The following is a 10,830-nucleotide window of genomic DNA, read 5'->3' as shown; positions in this document are numbered from 1 at the left end:
ATTGTGATTTTGGTATTCAAGACAATTTCTTCTGGTAAGGCGGCTATTTCTTTGGCAGTTGCACCACATTCCTCGCCCAAAGCTTCCTTCATTTTGAGCTGAAATGAATTTCAAATATTCATTTTTAAAAGAGGCCTCCAGCGGTACTCGGCATCACACCAGTTATTTTATTCTCATTACAAAACAAGCAAATAGCAACGATTCTGCTCATCTCTAGGGAAAAGAGTTTCTTATAGAGGCTGCTTGATATACAGGAAGTATGTATCTCTAGAGGTCTGCGATTCAGACTAGCAAACAGCCAAAAAAATATTTCATCACACAAAGGTTGATAATTTTATTGATCAATTATTCATCATTGCCCAAAAAATATCGAAAATAGTCTAAATTACAATTTTCGCCTCTAAATTTTACTTCATTATGCAATACAATCTTGATCACGCCGTCACGATAAAAGCTTTTCTAATATCACGTCATAGGACAAGAGAAAAGTCTTGATTACGCATAGCCTGAATCGCAGACTTCTACAAAACCGCTGGTAGTATAGAAGCACGAATCTATAGTGGATGCCAGGCAGCTTAGATTACGTAATGATAAGTCACGTAAAACCTTAACTGTTTAGCGGTTCACTTCCCAGCTGGCATACAACGTTATTTTAACGTTTATCTAACGATCACATATAACGTTAGATGAACGTTGCAAAAACGTCACGTGCCATTTCACTTACCGTAAAAGGTATATGCAATCCTTTGGGAATGGCTCGATCAACAACATTCAAATCTGGATAACATCTTGAAATCGCATCTTTTAAATCGGGCCCCATCAACCTAAGGAGTATGAACCAAATTGAATTAGATGAATTGATTTCATTTTTTACATGGTTATCTCAGATAACGTTGTTTCAACGTTTATGTAATGTTCATAAATTCTTCTTGTGTTTATTGGCCTCTCAAAATTAACCCTTATAGCTTTTTGATTTTGTGCCATCCAGACACTGATAAGTGGCCCGGGTACTATGGAAGACTGGAAGTTTTGACTTTGATCAAGAAATTTAAATAAAAGTGTTTTATTAAAGTTTCTTGCCTTTGATCGAGCACACAACGAATAAATATCTACCGTAGAAAAATAAACAGAAAACTATGATCAAGATTTGAGACGGTATTTTGTGTTTTTATTTTAGTTTCCTGAATTTAAAAATCGGTTTTGGAAATATATCTCATTTTATTGATTTTTCATTTTCATATAACTTTTGAAAACGAAAGTGAACAATTACATTATGGTTGAATCCTTTTATACACCCCTGTCTCAGTGCCCCGGTAGAACTTTTTTCCTCAGTGGGGATGAAAATCTCTATCAAAATGCCCATGGGGATAGAAAATCTATATTTTCCAGCTCGAAAATTCCAGTGGGGATGGTTTTGGAGTGCAATTTTTTACATTCAGTTTTCAATGGGGATAAAATCATAGAGCAATTTTGCAGTGCGTTTGAAATTGTAGGATATTTTTTCCACCGGGGACGATTTTTTGGTCTATTTTTCCACCGGGGTGGGGGTCCACCGGGTCTGTGGCACAGGGGTGTTTTTATCTACTTTTCTGTACTCGAAATCATCAGAGTGCAAAACTTAGTCAGAATTAGAATATAATGAAATGTTGAAATCTTATTGGATGAAAGGATATCACGTGACTTTTCGTGGTAAAGATAGGACCTTTGCGTATGAATAAAGTGGTAGACTTACTTAATTTCCATCTTAGAAGCGATAATACAATATGGTTTGTTATGGATTCTTCTCAACATTGGTAAGCGACCTAGACCAACACGAAATGTCAATAAAGTATTTAATATTTCGATCACATTCTTTCTTGCTGGTAATTCGAAAATGTTTGCGCCTTTTGGTGCCGTAGATCGTTTTCCGTTAACAGTCATACTAAAATGTATAAATATGGCAAGAAATTTTCATGATCAAATTTTCAACTTCCTATGAATGTTTTCATTGACAAGTTTCTGTCACTCTCACGAGCCAGGGCCGTTAACGGTTCTGCGACGTAAAGAAGCCAGTGCTGTAAAACTGGAGGATTCGGTTACATCCCCAGTCAATACGTCCATCAGTTTATCAATAGTAGTGTAGGGGGTAACATAAGCCCTGAGTTTCTCTTTCTTGGTAAGACTCGTATATCTAAAGCATACGATCCTATTGTCTGCACAAGGGCACTAAAAGGGGGATAATTTAAGGGAGACGGGATACATTTTAAAATGAAGGTTAGCCCGGGGTGGAGTTAACAGTTACAGAGGTGCTTACAGCAAAATAATTCGCCATCTTTAATAGGTAGACCACAGTTCAGCGCTGGTAATTTGATCAATCAAGAACATTTTTTCGCCTCTCGTTTCCCGCTATATTTGTTGCTTGTTCAGATTGAACTGGGTCTACCACTGTGGTAAAAGTGACAAAATTGGCGGATCATTCACTTCAAAGACCTAATCAATCAATCTTAAAAATAACGCACGATTCCTGGGGAGAGGAATACTTGCAAACAAAACGAGCGGTGTACTTAGGGCCAAATGGGTGCTTGGTATATGTGAATGATAAGGGTTAAGTTTTTAACCTTCTAAAATATCTCTTAGGTTTACAAAAATTAAAATTTCTTAAAGTAGCCTCTCGAAGGGTCTGTTGGTCAACTAACGAATTTATGAACATTTGTTTCTTTTTCAGAGAAAAAATTGTAATAGATGATGCAGGTGTTGCCTCTCTAAGACTGGGTTTTGGGAGGCCATGCATGCAAACTGTACATACACGCTTTTTCTTTTATAAGAATATCTTCTATAAGAATATCAGGGTGAAAATTGGCCAAATCGTAAAAATACCCTAATATTACCCTCTAGGGTGAATTTTACAGAATTTGATAAGAATACAGTCATTTTGTATTTGGTTAACAGAAAATACTGCTTCCTTTGTTAGAGATGAATTGAAGCTTTGAGGAAGAAATGTAATTTTAACCCAAATGTTCACTCAAAAGTCCAAAACTCTCAAATTGATCATTTCTCATGTTTGTAGAAAAGTCAAGTCTAAAAAGGTAAGAGTTTTTCTGCTTTTGAATGAATGGTTTGGACGTACAAATATGACATCATCACATTATCCGAAACCTGACTGAAGGACAACCCGAAGCTTCTCCATCATGTCTCCATTGACGGCTACGTCCCAAAATTCCGTCACCGATATAAAAAACGCGGAGGCAGTGTTGGCATGTATATACACGAGTCCGTAAAATTCAAAATAAGGGACAATATCACCGAAAAAGACACTTCAATCAAACAAATGTGGATGGAGATCAAAGGTAAACACGACTCTTTTCTCCTAGCTGCTTTGTATCAACCAAGTCCTACCCTAGCAGATAAGCGTGTGTGGCTGACCAAACTCGATACCCTGCTTGTTTACGTTTCAAAAATCTGGACTGGCCCTATAGTCATCACCGGTGATACTAACATTGATTTGATAGAAAACTCAGAGATCGCACAAGAATATAAAGAACTTTTACGCAACCATGGTCTCGATCAACATATCTCCAAACCTACTAGACATGGCCGTACGCTAATAGACCATATCGCCTCAAACCGGATTTTAAATCCAAACCCAAAGAGTATCGACGCTGACCCAAACGCACTTATTATAACACAACCGCAGTAAGGCTACTGAACTCTGTACCTAAAGCCTGAAGAAACGTTGCGAAACTTGATTGATACACTTCCTGATAATCCGAACACATTCAGCCTCTCTAAACCCACCTACTCGGACGTAAGAAAAGCAATCCTCTCACTCCGTAATGATTGCTCCACCGAACAAGATAAGATACCTTCGAAATTCTTAAAACTTTGTATTAACGAAATCACCAGTCCAATTTGTCACATAGTAAAGACTGCAATCGAGGAGAATGCTTTTCGAAACCAATGGAAAATCTCGAAGATCACGCCTATTCCGAAAGTCGATGAACCAAGTGAACCGTCAGATAACCGACCGATATCCATTCTGCCAATCCTTTCAAAAGTATACGAAAGAATTCTAATGCTTCAAATGGTCGATCACATCGAATCCCGTAAACTTCTATCCAACCACCAATCTGGATTTCGAAAAGGACACTGTACGATCACAACATGTATGAAAATCAAGAGTGATATAATCAAGGCGATGGATAGTGGTGAGGTCACTCTTTCTGTTATGGCTGATTTCTCGAAAGCATTTGACACAGTCGATTTCGAAATAATGATTGAAAAACTTCATAAACTTAACTTTTCAAAGTCTGCATTACTACTAATGGCAAGTTACCTATCAAACCGTCTACAATTCGTACAGATCAATGACAAGGAATCGAAAAGACTTACCGTACTGAATGGTGTTCCCCAAGGAAGTATCCTCGACCCTGTTCTATTTAATATCTACCTTCATGACATGTCAAAAAATACTGATGCGGAGTGTATGCAATATGCAGACCAGCCTGTATCGTCACACAAGACCCCAACACTTCGTAGAGTGTACTGAAAAAATCGACAATGACATCAAAGATCTCCAGAGATGGTCGAAAACCCAGAATCTTCTATTCAATTCGAAAAAGACGAAAACCGTGCTATTCTCGACACAACAAATGGCCAGACGACACCAGTTTGAATACGAGATAAAATCGCTTGACGAAAAAAACATCGAACGTGTCAAAACATTCAAACTCCTCGGTATAACGTTTAGTGAGGATATGAAATGGAACGCTCATATAAAAAAAGGTGCTTTATTTTACTGTCCATGGAGGAATTAGTTCTATTAGTTGTTATCAATAGTTGTATCAGTTTTGTAGTATTTTATAGCTTAATCTAAATTCAAACTTTGGTTTTACACCGGTCTTGCACAAGCGACTAGTACTACGTTCACTCAATCTACTTTTGCCAAACTCATACTACTCTACAACGGTATTTGATCGAACATACTTGCCTTTACCAACTCTTAGCCTTCTAGTCTCTAGTTACAACCGGTCTCAGTATTTTTAATGAACATCATATTTTTTTTACGCTACATATATATTTGTCATACTCAATTTCCAGGTGAAGAGCCAATTGTAAAACTTTGGAGATACTGTGAAATATATCGTTATTATTATTATTATTAAGAATACGTTAAGAATATTTCACCTTCAATTTCGACACTTTCTTAAGAATACTTGGCCCTCATTCAAAGTACACTATTCTTATAAAAAGAAAAGCGTGTACTCCTCACCTAACTCCAATATCCCATCCCCGGGAAGAAGTTACAGACGGAACTGTGAAAAACTCGTGTCTGTGGTGTCTTTTTATGGGACGATATGGAGTTTTTACAAGCTCTTATTTTATTGGTTGGTTGTTAGCCAGTAATAAAAAAAAATTTGCTACTTTTTCTAAAGAACGCGTCATTTTTGACTAATCATTAAAGTATCTTATAAAAACTCCATCTCGTCTGCTTTTTATACTTACAAGGAAACGAAAAAGTGAGCTCTTGTGCCAGCATATTTGAAAACAGTATTGTGCGATTGTGCCGGCATATCAGCACTCAAAACTAGTTGGAAATCACCGTCTAAATTATAATAGCCTTTTACTGTCGATGTGCCAGTAATGATGTAATTTCCAAATGCACCTGCTTTAATTGCATCCCCTTGTCCAGCAATTTCTATGAGGTTGTATCAAAAGACAAAAATAGGTTAGAAGGTTTTTGAGGCAAATCACTGTTATTAATTTGCAGAATTTCTCCAACACCAAATTGGCAGTTTGCGAAAGAAAAAAGTCTAAGGAACACTGACCAATTGTTATTGGAAATCAAGATTTTCCATATCACTCCACGGGGGGTTTAGGTCTTCAGCAATTCCTATGTATAAAAAAGTCTTTATGGGCGGTTTTAGCCCAATGTCGAACTTATCAGAAGAGGATATTTGTAATTCTAATTTCATTTTCTTTTTACAAGCGTTGAACTCCTTCGCATGTGTTCGACGTACTTGTTCTGTTATTGTCTCAAATCCGCCCTCTCGCTAACCGTGCTGGAGGGCGTCGTATAGCCTAATGACAGTACTTCCCAATAGGGTAATAAAAAGTTCACCTCCCAGTTGAATTTGAAAATCAGCACCAAAATCAGAAAAAGAAACTGGGTTGTTGTTCATTGTGATTGTAAATCCGATACTTCCATTGTCCAGGATTTCACCATCTCCGGTTGTTTCAAACTAATTATGTAAAGATAATTGATGGTATAGAAATAAAATAACAGGAAAAAGGAATTCTTAAAATCTTTTTCTAAGGCGAGGTCAATTTAGTTTGTTGTTTTACGGGCCAAGTTACCCAAAAAAGAGGGTCGGTCGGTCGGTCGGCGAAAAATAAAAAATGAAAATAGAAAATGAAAAGGTACAAAAAGGTCGAATTCATGGTTAAAATGAAATATAGAACATAAAATTCTCAAAATCTCAAAAAACCAACACTATTTCGAAAATTTGGGAGTCATTTTTATTTCGATTTTTTGAAATTTCAGGGTTGATCGGGCCCGTAAAACAACCAATCAAATTGGTCTCGCCTGAATAAAGTTTTTACTATAGCCCCAGACGGTATACAACTATGTTTCGACCTTCATCTACCGTTATAAACGTTGTGAACACTAGATGAACGTTGATATAACGTTGTGAACACTAGATGAACGTTGATATAACGTTGTGAACACTAGATGAACGTTGATATAACGTTGTGTCCCGTTGTGTACCGGGATGGTTACCGTGAAAAGCACAGGTCGAAATCATATATCGACGCTGTACCGACCAATCCAGATTCTATTCAGCGCGTAATCAACGCAGCGAAAAGTAACCATGACGACCATCCAAGATCTTGGATGAAGTTCAAAGTTGATATTTTTATTCCCGTCGTTGAAAACACAACTAAAAATTGTCATCGATGCTTTTTTCAAACAGTCAGTGATAGAGAATCATAACATATGTCTATCTATTGTTTCGATTCAATCAAAGTGACATTTCCATAATACACCTTTCCCGTAATTCAAACTTCTCAGAAATCACCCGGGAAAATGTGCGCTCCACCGTTGTGTATAAAATTGTTCGGGAGGTAAACAAACGCGTTTTTTCATGCGAGGGTTCAGGGAAAGTGGGTTTTCAGCTTCTAACTTTCGATAGCGATCTTCTTTTGGGAAGAGATTTTCAGGGTGGAATAATATCATGAATAGATTGAACATACTAAAATTTGAGGGGGTTTTGTTCGACAAAACTTAAGAAAAGCTTAAAAAACCAAATTTCCCTAAGGAAACGCAGGCAAAAACGAGTTTGTTTACATCCAGAGACCAAACGGTGGAGAGCATCAAAATAATGCGCGCGCACTAGTTTTACGAATTACGGGAAAGGTGTATCAAAAGTTTAGTAATTACTGTCATACATTTGGGGGATCACGTTTAAAAGATTTATTTTGAAAGAAACTCATTTCAATTTCACTTGGAGGTTTCTGGGGGAATTCGTAAATAGTAAACTGCATACTGAAACAGTCTGCTAGACATTACTATGGTAATATTTACTTTTCATCTTTGATTTTTTCTACAGTGATTAGATTGACACTTGCGCGATAAAATTTCTATTATTGGTCTTCAGAGGTTGAAATATTCTCAACCTCTGATACTCAGGTTACAGCATGGTATCTTTGTATTGGTATATCAATTTTTTTTCTTTCAATAGCCACGCCCCGAAATAAGAATTTCCCTTTTTGTGGGTGGAAAAATTGAGGATTTTTAGGTATTTATTCCTGTTAAAAGAATATCATACACCCTAAAAGAGAAACAAGTTTTCCTTTTTGTGCGTTTTATGCGGAAAGAATTATGGATTACCGTGGGGAAGGGGGAGGGATGACGTAATCTCTTTGACTTATAATCTCAGTCGAAGACCCTTACAAAACTGCAGGTAGTATACGGGGAGGGGGTTAAAGGAATCTTTTATAGCATTATACTTTGAATATGAAAGTGTCAGACAAAATTATAAAACAATTTTTTACCAAATATATGGCCGTCAAATGAGCGTTGGCTTTCAAAATATTATGCTAAAGTCTGTTCACAATAAGTGTGCACTCCTTTGAAGGAATTCTTCAAATTTTATAAATTTGGTATCGTTGGAAAGATATTTGTGAGTGGAACAATTTGAAATTAAAAAATAATCTTTAAAAAAATTCTAAAAACGAAGATGAAATATATAAGAAAAAATGAAAATCTTTGTAGAAAAGTGCTAGAATTTTTGATTCTTTGATCTTAGGAGGTCATCACGGTGAAGAAATTTTGCTAAAATATTTATTCTCAACTTCAGTTGAGCTATTACGGAGCTGAAATTTGGCACACGCCCTCCTTATGTTAAAACTTAAGGGTAGTTTTCTCATTTTTTTAAATTTCGCTTTTTTCGCGAGTCATCCCCATTTTACCGGGATTTTGCGCTTATTTAACGTCATAAAAGTCAAAATAACTGACGTCAAAAAATATTTTTTAAATTTTTTTTTAGATTCATTGACGTAAAAATGAATTTATTGACGTCAAATATCATTTTTTAACTTTTCAAGTGTCAATGCCTTAAATTTTTCTACTTGAATTTTTGCAATTTAGATATTTCATTCCGATTTTTGTTTATTCCTGAAATTGCCTACGACTGAGCCTTATCTAATCCTGCTAAGTATCCATCTATCTGGGTTTACAATCGAGCCTTTCCCTTTCCTGTGAACGATCGCCACGTAGGCTTATCAACCAAAGTTTACAATTTAGCTCTGCCTTATTCCGAGTAACCATCACTTTTGGATTACAATTTTAAGCCTTCCCTAGTCCTGATTACTCATCACCCTATGGGTTTACGACTTAGCCTTCTCTTAATCCAATCACCATTCACCACGGGTTTACAATCGGCCTTCTCTTATCCCTAGTACCCATTGCCCTTTTTAAAAAAGTGTTTACAATTGGGCCTTTCACATTCACGCGTATACTGAAGTTGAGCCCAGTGCTTTAGCACGTTACAGTGTTTGATATCTTTTGACTGAATAAATATTTTTGAGAAATTTTTTCACAGTGATATCGTTCGATGATCAAGGATTTACTTCAGTGAAATGATAGTTGTAGGACTTTTCTACAAGATCTTCATTTTTTTTCTTCATTTTTATCTTCATTTTTAGTATTTTTTTAAAGATCTTTTTATTTCAAATTGTTCCACTCCTTAACTGTATCTTTCCAATGATACCAAATTTTTAAAGATTGAAGAAATCTTTCAAAAGTTATAGGTAAAAGAAAAAAGAGTGCATACTTATCGTAAATAGATTCTTTTTTTAGACATAGATTGCAGTTTTTTATTTTCTTACCTTTCTCCAAACGCCTTTAATCTGTACTGAGCCATCCAGTTTAAATGACTTGAGCTCTCCCTGCAATGACTTAAAGAGCTCTCCTTGTTTTTTCTTTCCCTTGTATTGTATTTCGAGTTTAACGCTCTTCATTTTCAAATGCGAACAAAATATCACTTCGCTGTTCATTTCTTTCAGTTCCATCGCCATAATAAATTCCATGGTGGTACTATTAATACTACTCCAGACACCGATTTTACTCTAAAAGAATACAACAGAAGTACTCAATACATTTTTAAGTGAATTATTTTTTTCAATAAAAGAAGGATCAATACACCTTTTCGACCGTAGTCGAGCAGTCAGGTGCGTGCCATTTTATTATTTAATTTACCACCCTAAACTCGATCCCATCCTTTTCTTTACACTTTTTTCTATTGTCTTTAGGTGCAAAAAAAAGACTGGGACGGTTTTAGGATGGTAAAATGGACCAAAAAATGCCCGAGTGGCGATTGGCGGCTAAGATCGAAAATGTGTATCAAGGAAAGACCCTACTTCATTAATTTTTTATTCGTAATAATTGTTGTTGAGCCTCGAAGAAAATACTCCGAACGCATTAAATTTCGCGAGCCAAAACAATCACAAAACTCTTTTGCATTTAATTTCCATGAGTCATAATTTTTGAAAATTTTTACAATGGCTTCACGAAGCATTCACCAAAAATTAGCTCAATTTTATCTGAAAATCATAATTTTAAAGGAAAGTTTTCGCCAAAAAATACGAATTCATGAATTAAGTGGATTATATTTTCTCATGGGATTACCTGGACATTGATATGCACGAAATAGACACAAAAATTGTAAAGTTGTGAAACGCTAAATTTGATTTCTTGAAAAATAACATATTTTTTATAAGAGAAAAGGCGTAGTATATAAGAAGATAAAGCATAAAAAATATTAAGAACATTTTAACGCTTCACGGACTCTAAAACACTCAATTTCTTAGGTAATCACACAAAAATAATCACAGAATGGTGAAAATAAGAATATTTTAAGAACAACTTTTTTAAGCTGAAAACTCAATAAGTTAAAAACATCAGCGATGTAATCGCTTTTTTTATAAGAACAGATTATATAAGAACATAAGGCTTTGACAGCGAAAATGTTAAGAATAAGTTAAGAACGTTTTAATGCTTTGTGGACTCAAAAACACCATATTTCTTAGGAAAATGGTGAAAAATATCCAAAAGATTGTCAAAATAAGAACATTTTTAGGCTTGAAACTGAAAAAGTTAAGAACATCGGAAGGCTTCAAAAATTTTGAATGTTCTTATAAAAAAACGTGTAATCTGATGAAAATATCAATTACCGTCAATGTGAACTGGTCGCCGGTAAACATGTTATTTGTAAAACCACCAAGAGTTCTTCCAGTAAGATCGGATAAAACATAGTCCACTTGATATTTACTCCAATCAGATCTTTTCATCGA

The 10,830-nt window shown here is 35.6% G+C and overlaps 1 protein-coding gene across 1 annotated transcript in view; it reads right to left on the bottom strand.

Moving 5' to 3' along the window:
• Positions 1-1,844, bottom strand: part of LOC136824666 (uncharacterized) — a 108,047-nt gene extending 106,203 nt beyond the window's left edge. The window contains exons 1-2 of the mRNA XM_067080658.1: positions 1,733-1,844; positions 725-824 (exon numbers count right to left, since the gene is read on the bottom strand). Coding sequence (XP_066936759.1) covers positions 725-824; positions 1,733-1,791 — 159 coding nt within the window. The 5' untranslated portion in view covers positions 1,792-1,844. The remainder of the gene's footprint in view (positions 1-724; positions 825-1,732) is intronic.
• Positions 1,845-10,830: the final 8,986 nt, after the last annotated feature.

Source organism: Clytia hemisphaerica, unplaced genomic scaffold (genome assembly GCF_902728285.1).
Source record: "Clytia hemisphaerica strain Z4C2 unplaced genomic scaffold, Clytia hemisphaerica genome assembly, whole genome shotgun sequence".
Taxonomy (NCBI): domain Eukaryota; kingdom Metazoa; phylum Cnidaria; class Hydrozoa; order Leptothecata; family Clytiidae; genus Clytia; species Clytia hemisphaerica.
The sequence above is the reverse complement of the archived record's forward strand: the minus strand, read 5'-3'. Positions and strand labels throughout refer to the sequence as shown.